Consider the following 20,000-nt stretch of genomic DNA (forward strand, 5'->3'; position numbering starts at 1 on the left):
TTTTATTTCCTGCAGTACCTGTTGTGATACGTTGGTTGTATTTGTTTTATAATAAATTCGCCAAAAACTTAGTTTAAATATGACATATCTTTAATTTACTTATTCATTATACCATATCTAAGCTGCAGCATGAGAATTATAAAACTGAATCCACGTAAAATGTGCGATATAGGCCGGTATCTAAAACTACTTATGTATTCGCTCATTTGTTACCGTTTTCTATTATCTCCTTCCCACCCAACCACTCTCTACCCCCCCCCCCCCCGTTCTCAGTCCATGACACGTGACGTCATAGGCCTTATCACCCAAAGCTGCGCAGAACTCCGAAGTGATGAGACCTGTACTTCAAATAGACCTTGGGTGGGGAAAGACATACTAGAAAACTGTAGTAAATGAGTAAATAATCAAGCAGTTACAGATGCCGGCGCTTTGAACGATTCATCCTTTCTTTTCTTATTATTATTGTATTATTATTATTATATTATCATTACAACAATAACAATAGCTTTAATGATGATAATAATAATGAGGATATGATAATAACAATAATGATCATGATAATAACAATAGTAATATTAATAATGATAACAGTAATGATAATTGTAATAACAATAATGATAATGATAATAGTACTATATCCCCATTCCAACGCGTGAATTTTAGAGAAATTGCAACTCCATTTTTGGTTCAAGTCTAGTTCCCGAGAGAAATGTCCCTTTGTAGTCGCTTACCGTGAAGTTGCACTGTTTTCTCCTTTTTGTCTTTGCGATCTTTGTCCAAGCACCACAAACCCACTGGTGTCTGTCTTTTCTATAATGACACGGTGTCTTGCAGTGCGGGCACTGTACATCCACTGGCAGAACACCGTGGTCTCGCAAATATTGCAAACTAGCTTCGTTGTTGCGATTATATTTTGCATGAAAGTCGAAATAATTGTTCTCACAAGCTGCGCACTGTGTAGCCATGATTAAACTGATTTGAATTTCAACTGCTTTCTCCTAGGCCAAGCTTCTATTGTCACGTGATGATCTATTCCATATCTGATTGGTTCTATTGAATGTCTATGGTCACGTCGCGTTCACGAACGAATCTAATTGGCTCATTTGATTTCCCGCGCATACGCCTTCCGCTACAAATCCGTCCGACTTCTCGTCACGCTTAACAACTTTTTGTCAATTTGTCGCGTCGTAGGTCGAGTAAGGTTACTGCGGCTCCTGGAAATCGTGAATTTTATCTCCTAAATAACTCCGTTATTATCAATTTGCGAGGAAAATGGCATAGAAGAAAACTATCATGGAATGATGTGTTCTACCACATGGTAAGATCAGATTCTTAATAATAGGTGTGGGGTTGCATTTCCAATAATTCCGAAAGGGAGAGAAGGAGAGGAGAGAGGGAGAGAGGGAGAGGGAGAGGGAGAGGGAGAGGGAGAGGGAGAGGGAGAGGGAGAGGGAGAGGGAGAGGGAGAGAGAGAGAGAGAGAGAGAGAGAGAGAGAGAGAGAGAGACAGACAGACAGACAGACAGACAGAAATGGGGTGCACATATGATTTCATTTGAGCACACTTATCCCTTCATCCATACCTTTATGTATTGGACGGTTTGTTAAAAGGAAGGAAAGAATGGGGTGTGATAACCAGATAAGATAATGGGAAGTGGGGAGATAAATATTAGTATTTGGCAAAATTGTTTCGGTCTTCAACACCCGTAAATGATCGTAAAACCGATCTCTCAATAATAACTGAAAAAAATGAGACGCGCGACAATGACACATTCTTTATCGAGTAATTTTGGAAAAACAGCGTATTTCACCAAAGCTGGTTAATTGTGAAATGCATGACAGATAGAACTCACAAATACAAATAGTACTCGCTGTAACCCGGCAACTAACCAAACACAAATAAACCATTGAAAAGACATTTTTAAACAAAAGCGCCCCGATCAATTTCAACTGTCAGTGAAAGCGATATTATACCTGGAAAAATAAACTTCCGTAAACAATTCCAAAATATTTCATATGGAATGTAACAGACTACTAAAGCAAAAAAACACGCCAAAATCCTTTATAATCGTAAAATTATTCTAATAAATCCATAAGCTTGGTTACTGGGCACAAGAGTAATATTTACGGACGCACGAATCCTAAAATCGTTTTTTCGCCTTCTAGAAGCATCCTCAGTTGCGTAACACTAAATTTGGAAAGTGCTAAAATACCACAGCGAGTCAGTTCCATGGCCATGTGTGCCTCTTATTTTCGGCATTACATACTAACTAAACAGCCTCTGCCAAATCAAAATAACAAACCGAAGAATTTGCATGACAATTTACAAGAGATTTGGAATTCACACTTACCCTTGATACCTTCGATCTTCAATGGTATTCCTTGGGTCTTCAGGCTGTTGAAATTCCTGTTGATTCCTTCAATTCAATTTAACTCTTCCCAACACTTAAGGCATCTGATGCTGACACTGAAACCACAATTATCTAATATTACCCTTAAACTTCCAGATCACAAAGCACAATACGAAGAGAGTAACAGCTAGAGATACTGAAGCGGTGATTACAAAAGCCAGAGCATTTGATCGCATGTTCATTGGTCCTTTGTTCCGTTTCCTCGCATGTGATTGGCTGCTGAAGCGCTGCCTTCGTTGTTGACTCGGCCCGAGCTGTTGCCAACTATTGAGCACTTACGCTTTTCCAAAATTATGTAATTTGATTGTTATTTCCTCTCGTAAGGATAAATAACAAGTTTTTTTTGGATCTCCGATACTGGAGCCTTCTTCGAACCTGCCTCGATTTATTTAACAAAGGTACCAATCCGAATTATCATACTAATGCTTACCAAAAATGTTTTATCGCGAAAATTAATTCCATATATTACTATGTGCTGAGTGTTATCCTATAAGATCAATATTTATTCTGCAAAAACTGGGTCATTTTACTGGAGTTTGATCACAAAGCACACGATATGAAGAATGTCTACATATGAACTTACTGACAACACATTTATCCACGACTAAAGGTATATGTTTAGTAGTAAAAGACTTTCCTTATAATATCTATCTATCTCTCTGTTTGTCTCTATCTATCTCTCTGTCTCTATCTATCTATCTCTCTCTGTCTCTCTATCTATATCTTTGTCTCTCGATCTCTATCTGCCTAACCTTATCTATCCATAACTATTGAACGATCAAGTATTCATTGCAAAGTTTTTGCATATATCCTCACAGATGCGAACAAAGATAAATTATAAAGATAAATGTGCATTCACAGTAAATATGAATAGTATAAACGCCGTATCGAATGCTCTGATTATAAGCCTACTCGAAGTAAATTGCTTTCATGAAACGAAACAATCCTAACTTAAACCAACGATGTTGCATACGCACTGTTATCCGCATACTGCAATAATACCCTTCTGCTATAAGCCTAATTCATTATCAGTTTCGAGTAATTCGCGTAATATCCAGTATTCTACAACTCGAGTTTCTACTGATTGATGCATTACACATACGAAATGAGAACACTCACTGGTAAGTTTTCAATGGTGAAGGTAATTATTTTTTGCTTTCAGCATTTTTTACATACAGATAAAATGTATACGCTAATTATGTTTATGGTAACGCATGGTTTAAATAAACTGTGACAGCAAGATTTGCAATAACAATCCTGTTATTGATATTAATATCATTAGTAGAATTATATATTTAAAAAATCGTAATGATATCAGTAGCATGTGACAAATAATTTTTAACCATAATATACAATGCGAAAAAAAGAGTAATAAGTAAACCTAACCTCAAAGGAATTTATAAATATGCTATTGATTTACATTTCTCATCTGTTTGTTGTCGGTTGTTAGTAAAATTAAGCAAGTAAAATCTGCTGTTCCTTTACTCTCTTCATTTTCTATGAAAGTATCTGCTTTATTTGGTACTTTGTTTTGAGAAAATTCCCGACTTCATGCCCTGTAATCAGCAGAGAACGGAGAGTGAACACACTGGCACAGTGCATAAATGCCTTTGTGGTAAAACTTTTTAATACCTCGGCTGCCATTTGTGAGATGATAAGAAAGTTGTCAGTCCTTCCCAAAGCCCTCTCTTTATGCCTGTAACCGAATTCACGTTGCTTTGTGGACCCCTTGACTTTCTTCCCGTTTCCAAACTGATGTAGCAATTTCCTTCCACTCTCCTTCGTGTTCAGTTTTTGAGTTTAACTCTCCTCTCTCACTTTCCTAAAAGAGAAAAAAAACGATGTTAAGCTTACAACGATCTAATTATAATAAAAACAAAATTACTTTTTACCACGGGTTTAATTGTGGATGCGCTAGTATGAAGTTGCTACATAAATTATCAGTATCTGCATGATCTTTTAAGAGATTTATCTAATGCCTTTCTGTTCAGTATCATTACCAACCGAAATCTTCCCAGTCCTTGGTCCCGATCGTTTTAATCATTCCAACATACAATTTTTGCCATTTAGATTTTTTTCTTTCTTTTTTTTTTGTGAAACCTGTTCAAACACTCTAGGTAAATGGACACTTAACATCTATGAAATGGCTGTTCACGTACCGTAATTAAGTAAGACTGCGCATATTAGAGGAGCGGATATCGAACAGTTACTCTGTCGGAGTCTTCTAACGGTCTTTTTAGGTGAGGCGGGCATTTCGTTACGCGTAGTTTTGTGCAGGCGGGCATTTCTCTGTTTGAAGTTCTGTACTATCGGGCATTTCCATATTAGTTTTTGTGCATTTCCCCAATTATAATTTGCTGTGGACGAATATGAATTACAGTAATCATATCTTATGCTTGTTTACGGTTTACTTTTTCTTACTAACGAGAGGAGGGGAACAAGGAAAAAGGTTTATGTGATGCTTAAACTCTATTCTCTTGTGCATCACTATTCAAGAGCTATTGGTAAGCCTAATGTAGTGTATAATTACTAAGCGTATCCCTTATAAAGAAGTTTGCGGTTTCTTATGTTGGTGGTGATAAGCTCGTGTGGTGATTATTAATTTTCTTTGTGTGAAGAATACACGCCAAGGACCAAGGCCGGATGTAGGAAATGCATTGCCAGAAATGAGGTCAGCGTAGATTACTCAAGCTGCGAGGTCAGGTGGGGAGAATTGGATGTTGCAGCACTTCCAGGTAGAGGTCAGAGAAGGACCCCCAGTCAAGGATAAACGAGATGAATGAAACATGAACTATCATTAGTTCCGGTGCAAACTGCTAAATGTGGATAATACAAGTTTTCTCTAATATCTAAAGCTCTGATAACAAATAAAAAGTAACATTAGGTTACTTCAGTCACATTAAGTACTTGTACCAGGAACGGGAAAATAAGACATAAGTGCACATTTCCCGCTAATATCGATCAAAATTTGGAAATCTCCGCATACACTAAAACGTAAATTGGGAAATCTACACATGGGAAAATACCCACCTGTGAGAAAACACGTGTAGTCAAATGTCCATCCGCGCAGACACGCACACAGGGAAATGCCCGCCTGATAAAAAAAAAAAAAAAAATAAAAATAATAATAATAATAATAATAATAATAATAATAATAATAATAAATAAATAAATAAATAAATAAATTTTAAAAAATGCGTCAGGGAAAATGTCCGGTATGGCAAAAGTGTTTCTGTCTAGAGGTACTCAGTAGTACTAGTAAATAACTTAATTCTTATTTCCCTCTCTTTTAAAGGGAAAAAAAAAACTTTTATTCGTGGTGACAAAATTATGATGGACTAGCCGGTAGACTACTGCATGGACCAAATTAAACATTGCGTAGACCTAACTGGATTTTTAATTGTCTTTGTACTTTGGAGAATCTCAGATGAATTATTGCACCAACCTTCAAGCTTGTCTCGAGGTAACTTTTATGCAATAAATCGCATCTCTGTTCATGGATTTGTACAGTACAATACTTTAATAATCTTAGATGCAAATTGATTCTGAGACTCCAGAATGCATACTTGGCCAAGGGAACCTTTTAAAGACTCCTTTCCTTGGTTATCATTGTTCATTTCCGTTTTCATATTCCTACAATATTGATCAATATCTAGACAGTAATATACATATCTCCATAGACCTGAAAGTGGACTTAAAAGTGTAATAATTCTAATATACGAACAGTAAAGTCCAGGCATTTTCCTCCCTTTCCCAAACGCCCCGTAAGTAGAGGCTCATGGCCGGATTGTTAACCCAATGAAAATTCATAAATACAAACATGCATATACACAGAAATAAATACGTAAATGTCTATATATCTGATACATATATAATTATCTATTTGTTCGGTTGATATGTATGTCTAGACATAAATATGCATTTATTTCTTTAATTATGCATGTCAACTTACGAATATTCTTTGGGTCGGGCCTCGCTCAGTTTTAACAAACCGGATTTTTGTAGGACGTGCAGTGCTCTGTAAAATAACATGCAAAATCAAATCATATCACTCTTTTGCCTGTCTTTGCGCACGTATGTATGATGGAAAGGCTTTCTGTTTGTCTGCCTGCCTACCTGTGTGTCTGTTTCCTCTCTCTCTGTCTATGTATCTATTCCATAGGCTCGTAAGGTTATTTTTCTTCCGGTGTCATAATGGCCTTATATATACGTTGGCGAATAACTGGTATATAGAAATGCGGTACATATATCTTCATATTTTCTTCATTAATCAATAAGATGTTCTTAAAAAGGTCAAATATGCTATGAACGAACATATATCTATTGAGTTTATCCATACGCGCTTGGTTAGTACCACCACTTAAGCAATGACGATATTATCTAACGCGTTAATGATAGATTACGATAAGTGATGTATCATTTCTGAAAAGGCTCACATCGAGCTGCGACGAGGATGGGATTCGAACCCACGCAGGGAGACCCTATTGGATTAGCAGTCCAACGCCTTAACCACTCGGCCACCTCGTCTATATTGCACTCGAATGCAATTGAAAATAATCTAACAAACGACTATTGTAAAGCATACCCCTATTTAAAAGAAAAGCAACGGGAATGATAATAGCGACGACATACCAGGTATAGGAGCGCGCGAGCATGAGAAATAAGAAACGTATTTGTCCGCATTACCGGCTGAGCGTTCTGAGCTATGTGGGAGTGAATTAAAAGGTTATATATGCACACATACGTGTAACTTGCAATGTATCGTCAATAAGTTTGTTTCCGAAACTTGTGCGTTTGTAAGGACGTGGGAGAGCTAACGTATTTATGGATTTAGTCATTCTTTACACTGATTTGTAATGTACATATTGTTGAGAATCATATACTTATGTCGTTTTCCCACCATCAAACATTTCTTGAAGAAATGCAAATAAACGGATTTTGTGGCTTTTTTATATAGCTCTCTTTGCCCCAAAGACCCCAGTTATATCTAATGGCATTTGAACGGACATCAGAATTCCTTTTTTACAGTAACTTCAGCGCGGCGGTACCCCTAAAAGTGGCATCCAGATAAATCTTTAGCAATATACGATAGTCCCTCTTGAGTGTTGTTATCGTTGTACGCTGATGTTAAGAGATATGATTAAGAATATGCTCATATCCTTTTTATTGGATTGATCTTATATATATATTTGTTTAGGATATAACTGTAAATATGATAAAAGAGTAGCACTGGTAGACTTTCCTGTAGTGTCCAAAATCTCAGATTAATCAGCCTTACATTACCCGTATAACTACAAGATAAGTAACTAACGACTCGCACTATTAACTACTAACAATTCGCACTAATTAGCTAACCAACTAACCACTCGGACTGCCTTGCTTTATCTCATATTCATTTCTTATTAAGGGATTTCATCAAAGGGATTTTTTTTTATATATAATCCTGAAGGTGAGATTGTGAACCTTGTTTTACGTTTAAAACAGGGGCCGGATATCCAAACGCATTACGGCGCCTTAACTCACGGCCGAGTGGTTCTACGACCCAACCACAGAGCAAAAGACCCGCCATATTGGTACAAGCTACGACGCCGTACCAATATGGGGGAGAATAATCGTAGCTGGTTACGGCGTACCATAAATGATTTATTTCAGTTTTAAAACAATACAGTATTGCAATTTGTGTTTTACTCTATTATACTGTTATTAGGTGTACATGAACCAATCGTGGACCAGTAAATAATGCAACAATTGTAATATTCCAGTATAACATTTGCTTTTCCCGTTTGGTTAAGTTAGGTGTTGTATAGGTAAACAGCGCTGTCTTCGCCTCGGATGAAATATTATATATATATTTATTGTTTTTAATTAATGTCAAGATTTATATTATTAACTTTATTTGTGGATGAGGATGCATCATGTTTCAGAGAAAAAAGATTACCTTTTATAGTTAAGCCTTTAAAACTTATTCCAAGTATTATTTATAAAACTGGTAATTGGTATGAAAATTTCCCTTGTAATATTAGCCATCCTTTCGAGCAAGGACTTGCTTTTGAGGAGACACTGTTCTAATTTCACGATATTCATGCATTCCGTTAATAAGCCATTCCTTTTTATAATGAATCTTACATATTCTTATCCTGGAACATATTTGTTTGAAAGTTTTATCATGTCACAGGCTGGACACAACGTTGTGTTTACAAAATCAGCTGATTAGCATCTACGGCTTGTGATTGGTCAAGATTCCATACAAGCCGCCTGAAACTGTAGCTGTAATTGGCCACTGAAGATCCGATGCCTTATGTGATTTACGGCGCGGCAGGATTTGAGCCGGACAAAACGTTTATTTAAACGAAGCTAATAAGTCGCCGCAGAACAGTTGAGGCCTCTAACGCTGGTTTGAGTAACCGGCCCCAGGTATGCCTTATTTTCTGTATGGATTTCAATGTTTTAATTCTCTCTCTAGAATGTTTTGTATGATGTAATATATGTCTGTATGAATAATCATGTCTTTATATATGTTTACCTTTAGTTATATTCTAATTTACCCCTAAATGCCCGCTTGTTTACATCTACCGTGATACCACGCGACCGTGTTCGAAAGCACCCAATTTTCTTGGTTATGAGATAACTATGTTAGTATTAAGACGCTCTAATTCCTACTGAGAAATTTCACACCCTTGGCTCATTTCGGCCTGTAAATTGTGATGTGTATAAATAAGTGATGGCAGTAGTGATATTAATATCATTATCATAAAGATAATAATGATAATAATAATGCTATTAATGATAAAGATAATGGTAATGATAATAACTAGTAATAGTGGTAATGATAATAGATTGTGGTATAGTGATACTGGTAATAGATAATGATTGATAATAATTTTCATTACTCTCTATTATCATTATTATTGTTATTGTTATGATTGTCATTATCATTATTATAATTCCCATTATTGGTATTGTTACTGTTTTTTCCTTTATTATTATTATTGTTATCATTATTGTAGATATAATTTTTATCATTATTATTATTGTTGTTATAATCAAGATTACTTTAGTTATTGTTATCAGCAGCAGCAGCAAGAATAACAGTGTGATCATCATCATTATGATCATTATTGTTATCGATATTATGTTATTATTTCTGTTGCTGTTTCTTAGTAGTAGCAGTAATAGAAGTTGTAGAAGTTATCATTATTATAATTATTATTATCATTACTATATTATTTGCTGTAGCAGGTAATACTATATTACTGTTATTATCATTATTATTATTATTATTATTATTATTATTATTATTATTATTTATATGATTAGCACTCGTTGGAGGATCCTTCAGAATTGCAGGGTGTACAGGAGTGCTGAGTTCTGTGGTACTGACCATGGATTGGTTGTGGCTACCCTCCGGGTCCACTTCAAAACTCCCCAGCGGTCAAATGATCACCCTAGGGTGTTTCATTTGGACAGGCCGAGGGAGGGGGAGTGTGCCCGTGGGTTTGCTGAGGCAATCTCTGATCGTTTCGCAATGCTTGACAGTCTGACAGACCCTGTTCTTCTGTGGGATACCTTTAAGCGTGAAACGCTTGATGCAGCTCAAGATACGATTGGTGTACCCCCGAGAGTAGTACAGAATTCCATCTCGCAGGAGACACTGGAAGCCACAGATGCATATCGTGCGGCTCGTCTGATAGGGATCGGGAATTGCACCGTCCTCATGTGCGCAGAACTCAGTCCCTGTTAAGAAGGGACAAGGAACAGTTTATTAGGAGTCTTGCAGAGGAGGTAAGCCATTTCTAAGTAAATGACCTTCGTCCTGCATACCAAGCCCTGAGAAAGCTGAACTCCAAGCCCTCTTCACAGGTGACAGCAGTTCGCTCAGTAAGTGGTCATATCGTTTCAGATCCTGTTGCGGTGCGGGAACGTTGGGCTGAGTATTTTGAGCAGCTGTACCAGGTTGACCCACCAACAGTTAACTTGGATGCGGGTAGTGTTGAGATCCCGCTGCCGGATCCACCCATCAGTGAGGACCCTCCCTCCCTAACTGAAGTTAGGAGGGCGATTTCCAAGCTGGAGTTAAAGCAGCGGGTATCTGCGGCATACCAGCTGAACTGTTATAGGCTGGTGGTGAACCTATGGCACGGGGGTTACATACTGTCCTGGCTGCCATCTGGCGGTCCGGTTCCGTTCCTCCTGACCTCTTGAGGGGTGTGGTCATCCTTCTCTGGAAGGGGAAGGGGGACCGTTGGGACTGCAGCAATCACCGAGGCATCACACTGCTCAGTATACCAGGCAAGGTTCTCGCCCACATCCTTCTGAGACGTATCAGAGACCATCTACTGAGGCACCAGAGACTGGAGCAATCCGGATTCACTCCTGGTAAGTCCACAATAGACCGTATCCTCGCGCTTCGAGTCATTGTAGAGCGCCGCCGTGAGTTCGGGCGTGGGCTGCTTGCAGCCTACATCGACCTCAAGAAGGCGTTCGATACGGTGCATCGGGAGTCACTTTGGGAGATCCTGAGGCTGAGAGGAATTCCAGCAAGGATTATTGGACTAATAGCAAGCCTGTATACTGGTACTGAAAGTGCTGTAAAGTGTGGTGGGGGCCTGTCGAGCTTCTTTCCTGTTAGTTCAGGAGTGAGGCAAGGCTGTATCCTTGCACCAACTCTTTTCAACACTTGCATGGACTGGATACTGGGCAGAGCTACTGTTCAAAGTCATTGTGGAGCAACAATGGGCAATATCAAGTTACAGACCTTGACTTTGCTGATGACGTTGCCATTCTGTCAGAGTCTTTGGGAACCCTAGTGGTGGCTCTTGATGCATTTAGCAATGAAGCGAAGCCCTTGGGTCTAGAGGTCTCCTGGACAAAGGTCCAGGAATTTGGGGACTTGTTAGGAGAACCTGTTCAGTCGGTACGTGCTTGCGGCGAGGACATTGAAGTCACAGAGAGCTTTACATACCTTGGTAGTGTAATTCATAACTCTGGGCTGTCAGAACATGAAGTCAGCAGACGGATTGGCCTGGCAACAGGGGTCATGAACTCTCTCAACAAGAGTTATTGGAGATGTCGGTACCTGTGCAGAAGGACCAAGCTACGGGTTTTCAAGGCCCTGATAATACCAGTTTTGCTATATGGACATTGTCCTGTGCCTTGGAGGCTCGTCTTGAAGCCTTTTGTAATAGGTCCTTGCGCCAGATCATGGGGTACTGTTGGCGGGACCATGTGTCCAACCAACAGTTGCACCGTGAGACTGGCACAGGACCTGTTATGTGCACAATCCGTGATCACCAACTCAGTCTATACGGCCACCTGGCTCGCTTTCCTCAGGATGATCCTGCCCATCAGGTCGTCTCTGTTCGAGACAACCCTGGGTGGAGGAGGCCTATGGGACGACCGAGGAAGTCGAGGCTTGGGCAGATCGACCAAACCTGCCGTGAAGAAATAGAGATGGGCCGAGTCCCTGCCTGGCGTCTAGCTATGAGGGATCCTCGTAGGTGGAAGCGAAGGGTGGATGCGGCTATGCGCCCCCGTCGGCGTCAGCCCCCTTGATGATGATGATATGATTATTATTATTATCATTATTATTGTTATCTTCATCATCATCATTATTATCATTGTTATTGATGTTTCTATTATTATTATCATTATTATTTTTGTTATTGTTATTATCATTATTATTGTTATTTATATTATCATCATCATTATTATTATTGTTACTATCACTATTACTATTATTTTCATAATCATCATTATCAGTATTTTTGTTGTTGCTATTATCATTTTTATTGTTGTTGTAGATGTTGTTATTGCAGTTATCATTATTATAACCATTTTAGTACTATAATGATATCATTGTTATTGATATTTTCATTACCAATATTATTAGTGTCATCACTGGTATTACTATTATTGATATTGTTATCATTATTATTGTTATTATTATTGTTATTATTATTATTATTACTATTATTATTATTACTACTATTATTATTATTATTACTATTATCATTATTATTGTTATTATCAATATTATAATTATCATTACTGGTATTACTAGTATTATCATTGTTATCATTATTATTATTATTATTATTATTATTGTTATTATCATTATCATTATCATTATCATTATCCTTTTTGTTATTATAATTATTGTTGATATTGTTATTATTGTTGTTGTTGCAGTATTATTATTGTTATTACTATTATTATTGTTATTACTATTATTATTGTTATTACTATTATTATTGTTATTACTGTTATTATTGTTATTACTATTATTATTGTTATTACTATTATTGTTATTACTATTGTTATCATTGTTATTATTATCATTATTATTATTATCATTATTATTATTATCATCATTATTATTATTATTATTGTTATTGATATTGCTGTTATTATTATTATGATTATTGTCATTATTATCATTGTTATTATTTTTGCTACTATTATAATCATATCAATGTCATAATTATTATTTTTATTATTACTGTTAGTGTTATTATTATTACTGTTGTTATTGTTTTTTTATCATTATTATCATTATTATTGTTATTTTCAATACTATTTCTACTGTTATTCTTATTAGTACTACTACTTTTATTATTATTATTATTATTATTATTATTATTATTATTATTATTATTATTATTAATATTATTGTTATTACTATTATTATTATTATCACTATTATTATTATTACTATAATTATTATTGTATTATTATTATTATTATTATTATTATTATTATTATTATTATCATTGTTGTCATAAGTTTTGTTGTTATCATTATTTCTGTTTTTATTATCATCATCATTATCATTTTCATTGTTATTATTATTATTATTTTTATTGTTATTACTCTCATTATCTTCATTATCATTATTATTCTAATTATTGTTATTATTATACTAATAATTGCCATTATTATTATTATTATATTTTTTCATTATCTTTATTATTACTATTATTATCATCATCATTATTAATGTTATTGTAATAGTGTTTATTGTTATTATGATCATATTAATGGTAATGATGTTAATAATTATTATTATTGTTATTATTATCACTATTATTATTGTCAATATTATTATATTTTTTATCATTATTACTTTTTGTTATTATTCTTTTTATTAGTATTAGGATTATCATATTCATTATTGTTATTATTATTATTATTATTATTATTATTATTATTATTGTTATTATTATTATTATTAATGTTATTATCATCATCATCATTATTATTATTTTCATTTTTTTTTCTTTATCATTATCATTTTCTTTCATTATTATTTGTCATCATTATTATGATTATCATTATTTTTATTATTATTATTATTATTATTATTATTATTATTATTATTATTATTATTATTATTATTATTATTATTATTATTATTATTAGTCATTGTTATTATAATTATCTTTGTTATTACTATTATCATGATCATTATCATTTGATCATTTGATTATTATTATTTATTTTTTTTATAGCTATTGTTTCAGTTATTGTTGTTGTTAGCATTACTGGCATTATTATCATTAATGGTATTGGTATAATTATTATTATTATTGTTATTATTATTATTATTATTATTATTATTATTATTATTATTGTTGCTATTATTATTGCTATTTTTATCTTCATAATCATCACTACTGATATCATTATAGTTATTATTATAGTTGTTGTTGTTATTATTGGCATTGCTATTTCTGGCATTATTATTATTGTTATTGTTATTATTATTATTATTATTATTATTATTATTATTATTATTATGATCATTACAATCATAGTCATTTTTGTCATAATCATTCTTATTACTATTGTAATTATTATTATCATCACCATCATCTTCATTATTATTATTCATATTACCATTATCATTATTATTGTTATTATTATTATCATTATAATTTTTATTGTTACTGGTATTATCATTATCATTATCACATTTACCATTATCAATATTATGATTATTATTGTTCCTCTTCTTGTCATTATCATCACTATTATTATTTTTATCATTATTATTGTTATTATTGCTCATGTTATCATTATTATTATTATTACTCTTGTTATCATTATTATTATTATTATTATTATTATTATTATTATTATTATTATTATTATTATTATTATTATTATCATCACTACTATTATTATTATTGTTATTATCATTATTATTAGTAGTGTCATCATTATCATCAATATTATTATTATTATTATCAATATTGTTATTTTAATTATTATTATTTATTAGCATCATCATTATCTTCATTATTGTTATATTTATTATTAGTATCAGCATCATTATCACTTATTATCATGATTATTTTATGCTGATCATTATTATCATTATGGCAGCTAGGTAAATGATAAAAATGTAAATTTCTGAACCATATCAGTTTACTCAATTTATCACTGAGAACCAAACCGCGTACCCTTATTTGGCCTAAGAATGCATTGGGATATGTGTTCTTGAGTGTGTGCCTGCATGTTTGTGTGTGAGTGTGTGTGTGTGTGTGTGTATGTGTACGTGTGTGTGTGTGTGTATGTGTATGTGTGTGTGTGCGTGTGTGCGCGCGCGTGTGTGTGTGCATGTGTGTGTGTGTGTGTGTGTGTGTGTGTGTGTGTGTGTGTGTGTGTGTGTGTGTGTGTGTGTGTGTGTGTGTGTGTTTGTAGATAGAGAGGGAGAGACAATGGCAGACAGTCAAATAGACAACTGCTGCCATACTTTTTCTTGCAATTTTCTCTCCCTTTACCTCACTCACTCTTTTTTCCCTCTCCATGTAGTTCAGGTAATGAGATTTGCCCTCTTCATCTCTATCTCTTTTTTTTATCATAATCATCATCATCATCATCATCTTCTGCCCTACCTTCACCTCTCACTGTCTCTTTCAGTAGTATACTGAACAGTGAAGGGCACTAGTGATTAACAGGTGTTTATCTGTTGGCTTTTTGAGGTGGGTAACCAGAACCTTATCAGTGTTAGGGAGAGCAGGAACGTGGCATATCTGATAGGTCTTTTAGCACTAACATCCATTTTATTTGATTATGGCAATATATAATAAATATTTGAAAATCGCTATTATATTCCTAAAATAAGTGCTGTATGTCAAATTTCATTTTGCTTGGGCCCAAGTGGACTGCCCGAGCTTTCTGCATTTAGGGATTAAGAATAATGGGAAAATCAGAAGTAAAAAGGAAAGGTTAAGTAAAACAAAAAAATATGGTTATGAATAGATAAATAAACCCAGGAAATATAGGAAAACTGAGAATGATATGAGGCATTCAAAATTATGAATTTGTGTATGGACAGATAATTTAGTGGTAATATCCAAAGATCTTAGGTAGTTAGGACTTTAGCACACACACATTATTAAAGTAATATTTTTAGTAGGGTTGTGTAGTTTTTTTCTGATGTATTTTGGACACCACAGTAAGTGTACCATCATAATAATTAGGAAAGCAATCCAATTGTGTAATAACCTTTGTACTAACTGCAGTAAATACAGGTACGGGTACAACATTTAGTGTATCTTTGTTTAATTTGAAGAACACATATAATTAAATGATTTTTCTTGCCAGTATGACATTATTTGGAAGAAAATTACTGTTCCTCTAATTCCACATGCTGTTCCAGAACTCACAACTTATTTTTCCCATTAAGTTCACTAAAGTCTTGGTGCTGTTAAAAGCAGGCAAGTTCTTGCAACATTATTAATTGAGCTTTTCTTTTTGTTAAAGTTGTCTTCTGTCTAACATCATTCAAATTTATTTGGATTCGAGCTTTTTTTATATTTTCATTCTTTACAAATAGAAAATGTGATTTTTGGAATTACAAATTTTCTAGGCACCTGTTCAAGTTTAGGAAATATGCTGTTAATCTTTGTGCTTTTGGGTGCAAGGTAGCCTAATCTCTGGTAAAATATTTTGTGTATTTGGATTAAAATGAATAAATTATGAACAACCAGTAAGGCAATTTTATTTATATTTATATTTTTTTCATAATCACTTTTATGCATCATAAAGACACATCCACATGATTGGCATGCCCAATGATTACCCGTTAACAATTGTTCACACCAAGACTGAGTCGATAATTAGTCTGAAATGCCTTGCAGTAGCCAGTAGCCAGTATTTGAATAGTTATTGCAGATTATCTACAGCATCAGCAGCTTAGATCATTGTGGTTGGAAACTCTAGACCATTTCCTGGGCCTTTTATTTAACAACAAGCATTTCACTGGTTGCTCACAAAGTTGCGGCAACCTGATGACCAATTTTAACTTGCTCTTCCTGCCGTAGCCATGCAACCCCATCATGTGGATGCAGCTATATCTCTATTGAGCAAAGTTGACATAAGCATTAACACTAAATACTTGAATATTGGGCGAATCCCCATTTTTCAAATTCATACAACAGACAGCACACTAAGTCTTTTTAATAAATCATTCTATAATTTTAGATATTGTAAAAAAGATATTTTACCTTTTCCAGTCTTTTCTAATTAATGACCTTCTAATCTGTAATGACAACAGAGTGAGATTATAATTTCTTAAGGTCCTATAAAATTACAAAATAGACTTGCCAAAATTAATTCATTTCAATAAAAATCAGCTATAAAAAATATTACACCATTCAAATAACACTGCAAGAACATCACTAATAGATGTTCTTTGTAGCTTTAATCCCTTTGGAAATACAAGACAACCTGCACAAAGCCAGTTCAATGGGGGGGGTTTCTGCCAGTTGATCATATTGTTATTTGTTAATTTCACAGAATTTGAACTTGATAATTTATATTCTCTTCTATATGAGAAATAGGGTAATGCCACATCAGCCATTCAGACACGAAATGCATCTTTATTAACCATTGTGCAATGTGTAATACATCATTGTTGTCAGATACAACTACAGTTTTTTTTTAAATGCATGATAGTATTCACATTTTATGATCAATGCCCTTTTTGATTCATGAGGTTATTGCACTGAATTTTGGCACTCACTGCTACTAGACCACATCACAGAAACTAAATATAATAATGGGAAAATCATATACACAATGTGCATATGTGTCAATATGTGCCTCTGTGTGTGTGTTATAATTACTTCCATGTGTGTGTGTGTGTGTGTGTGTGTGTGTGTGTGTGTGTGTGTGTGTGTGTGTGTGTGTGTGTGTGTGTGTGTGTGTGTGTGTGTGTGTGTGTGTGTGTGTGTGTGTGTGAGAAGAGTGGTTGCAAAAAACAACCAATGTGATAAAAGCTTTTACAAACCAAACAGCAGTGATGTTTCATAAAAGATTCATGTTATCATCATATCATAAATCAACTCTCATTGCATTTTAACAAGAACATTATTTACAATACATAACATGAAAATGGAAGGAAAAAAATTGGAAAGAATAGGTTCGCAATTCTGGGCTTGTCTAATGGTCCAAAATTCGCAAGTTTCCAGAGACAATTTTATTTTCCAAGATGGCACCTGGAGGGATGTCAATACGATCTCCGTGGTTGGCTATGATGATCACTGTGCCCTAAGGGAAAAGGAAATCATTATTTATTAATTTCATTTTACTTCATCTTCCACTAAATTTCAAATGTGTGTATATACATATATGAACACACGCACACATACACGTGTATATTTTGTCTCTTCTGAATATTTGCTATTAATTATCACAAATTCTATCACAAATTCTTACATAAAATCATTATACAAAATACAATAAAAGTGGCATATCACATTAACCAACCTTAAGAACAACTCCTTTGCCAAATGTCACATCGCCTGATACAGTTAAGTGATCCAGTTCTAACATATCAGGAATTGAAGCAAACCTTTTAAGGAACTCCTGAAAAAATGAAAATGTATATTTGAGGAGAGAACTGACATCCCTATATTGAGTAATGATTTCAAGCTGTTTCCAAACAAAGTATAGATAGATCACACAATAGTAATAAAACAACATAGCAGCAACTATACTCTAAATTAATGCTATATAGAAGACTTTGCAGTGGTGAAGTAACTAACCTTAACTTTGCCAAAGTGGTTGGGGCCAAGTTTGACCAGTGGTGTAGTATCAAACATACGTAGGGGTGACATGGCTAAAGTTCCATACTGCAGATTGTAAAGATTGCTCATAACTAGCAGCAGGTCATCTGTCTTTTTCACTGGCAAGAACCTTGAGCGAGGTACATTGATACCTGTTTAAGCAGAGTAAGTTAAAAGCTTGTAAAAACTGGGACTCTAGTCAAGTTTCAGCCTTATACTTTACTGTAATTGGTTACAATGACTATAAGGAATCCAAATCATAATAGTAGCTTCTAGAACTTACCAATTGATCCATTGAAGCATTTTATGGCAGCACCAACAGCCTGTTCCAACTGAATGATGTTGAAACCATTATCAAGTGTCTTGTTATTTATAATTACTTCCATGTCCATTGTGCCTTCGCTTAGAATTTGGTCAATTGCTGGAATATTAAGACACATCTTTTATAGATTAATCAACTTTGATATCTACATACATAGATTACCATGCATTTGCAATAAATCATTAATCCCCTGACAAAATATCACATGTAGAATAAACATTGAATAACAGCCATTTATGAAGACCTAGAGAAAAAGTGCTGGAACTAAATGAAACAAGACTAGCAAGAAATTAATTAAAGATGAAAAAAAAACAAGCTTTGCTTATTCATATGTTTGGTTCAAATGAAAGGAAAAATCTCATGCTGACTTCCTTACCGTCAATTTTAATCCACAAATTATTGGTGTTGAAGATCTTGAAAGTCTTGACAGACTTGAAATCGTCAACATGCTCCTTTGGAACCTGGGCAATCTCAAGCAGTCTTAACTTATCATCATATTGGATCAAGGTACCACCCTGGAAGAGTCACCAAAATCATGGCATTAAACATATATCTCCTGTAGTGCTGCTATTATACATATATAAATGTCATATCACTGTAATACAAATATAAGGCTTACATGAACCGTATTCATGATAATAAATATAGAGAAGGTTTGAAAGAGAATGAATATTTTAATATATCTTCGTCAGAAATTTACATGTATTTCTGACAGATATATTCTAAACAAGTTAAATATATCTCTTGTATTGTGAAGATATTAATTCTCATTCATACCTTTCTCTACTTATATAAAACACTTACCTTAACATCAGCCCTTGTCTTGTCTGTAACCTCCATCAAAAACTCACAGTGTCCACTATTGTCACCACCAAGAAGGAAGTTGAGAATGTTGAGATCAACTGTTGCTCCCAAGTTGTCAATGTTGCTGATAAAGACATATTCTTTGCCCTGTAAATGAAAGACAAAAAATCTTTTATTCACAAACTTCATCTCTGGGTGGAAAACAAGTCAGAAGGGAATATAATATGAGCAGGAAGAGGAGGAATGAAAAAAGGAGCAGGAGAAGCAACAGATGATAAATAAAGCAACAATGAAGAAAAAAAAAGAAAACTACAAGATACAAAATTAAATACATATATAAAAGAAAGGAAGGAATGTATGTCTGGAAATACATATGAAAAACAATTGATAA

General features: G+C 34.2%; 1 protein-coding gene and 1 non-coding gene across 6 annotated transcripts in view; both read right to left on the reverse strand.

The window, feature by feature from the left end:
* Positions 1-6,855: 6,855 nt before the first annotated feature.
* On the reverse strand, positions 6,856-6,937 carry TRNAS-GCU (transfer RNA serine (anticodon GCU)). The gene has a single exon. It is a non-coding gene; the product is annotated as a tRNA-Ser (tRNA).
* A 9,453-nt stretch (positions 6,938-16,390) lies between these two features.
* The window catches only part of LOC113810483 (UTP--glucose-1-phosphate uridylyltransferase), a 32,374-nt gene continuing 28,764 nt past the window's right edge, over positions 16,391-20,000 (reverse strand). For all 5 annotated transcript variants that reach the window (XM_027362168.2, XM_027362170.2, XM_027362169.2 and 2 more), the window contains 6 exons: positions 19,610-19,756; positions 19,182-19,320; positions 18,767-18,904; positions 18,463-18,635; positions 18,185-18,283; positions 16,391-17,965 (listed from right to left, as the gene is read on the reverse strand). In XM_027362168.2, the coding sequence (XP_027217969.2) occupies positions 17,858-17,965; positions 18,185-18,283; positions 18,463-18,635; positions 18,767-18,904; positions 19,182-19,320; positions 19,610-19,756 (804 nt within the window). In that variant the 3' untranslated portion in view covers positions 16,391-17,857. The remainder of the gene's footprint in view (positions 17,966-18,184; positions 18,284-18,462; positions 18,636-18,766; positions 18,905-19,181; positions 19,321-19,609; positions 19,757-20,000) is intronic.

Source organism: Penaeus vannamei, chromosome 15, assembly GCF_042767895.1.
Source record: "Penaeus vannamei isolate JL-2024 chromosome 15, ASM4276789v1, whole genome shotgun sequence".
NCBI lineage: Eukaryota > Metazoa > Arthropoda > Malacostraca > Decapoda > Penaeidae > Penaeus > Penaeus vannamei.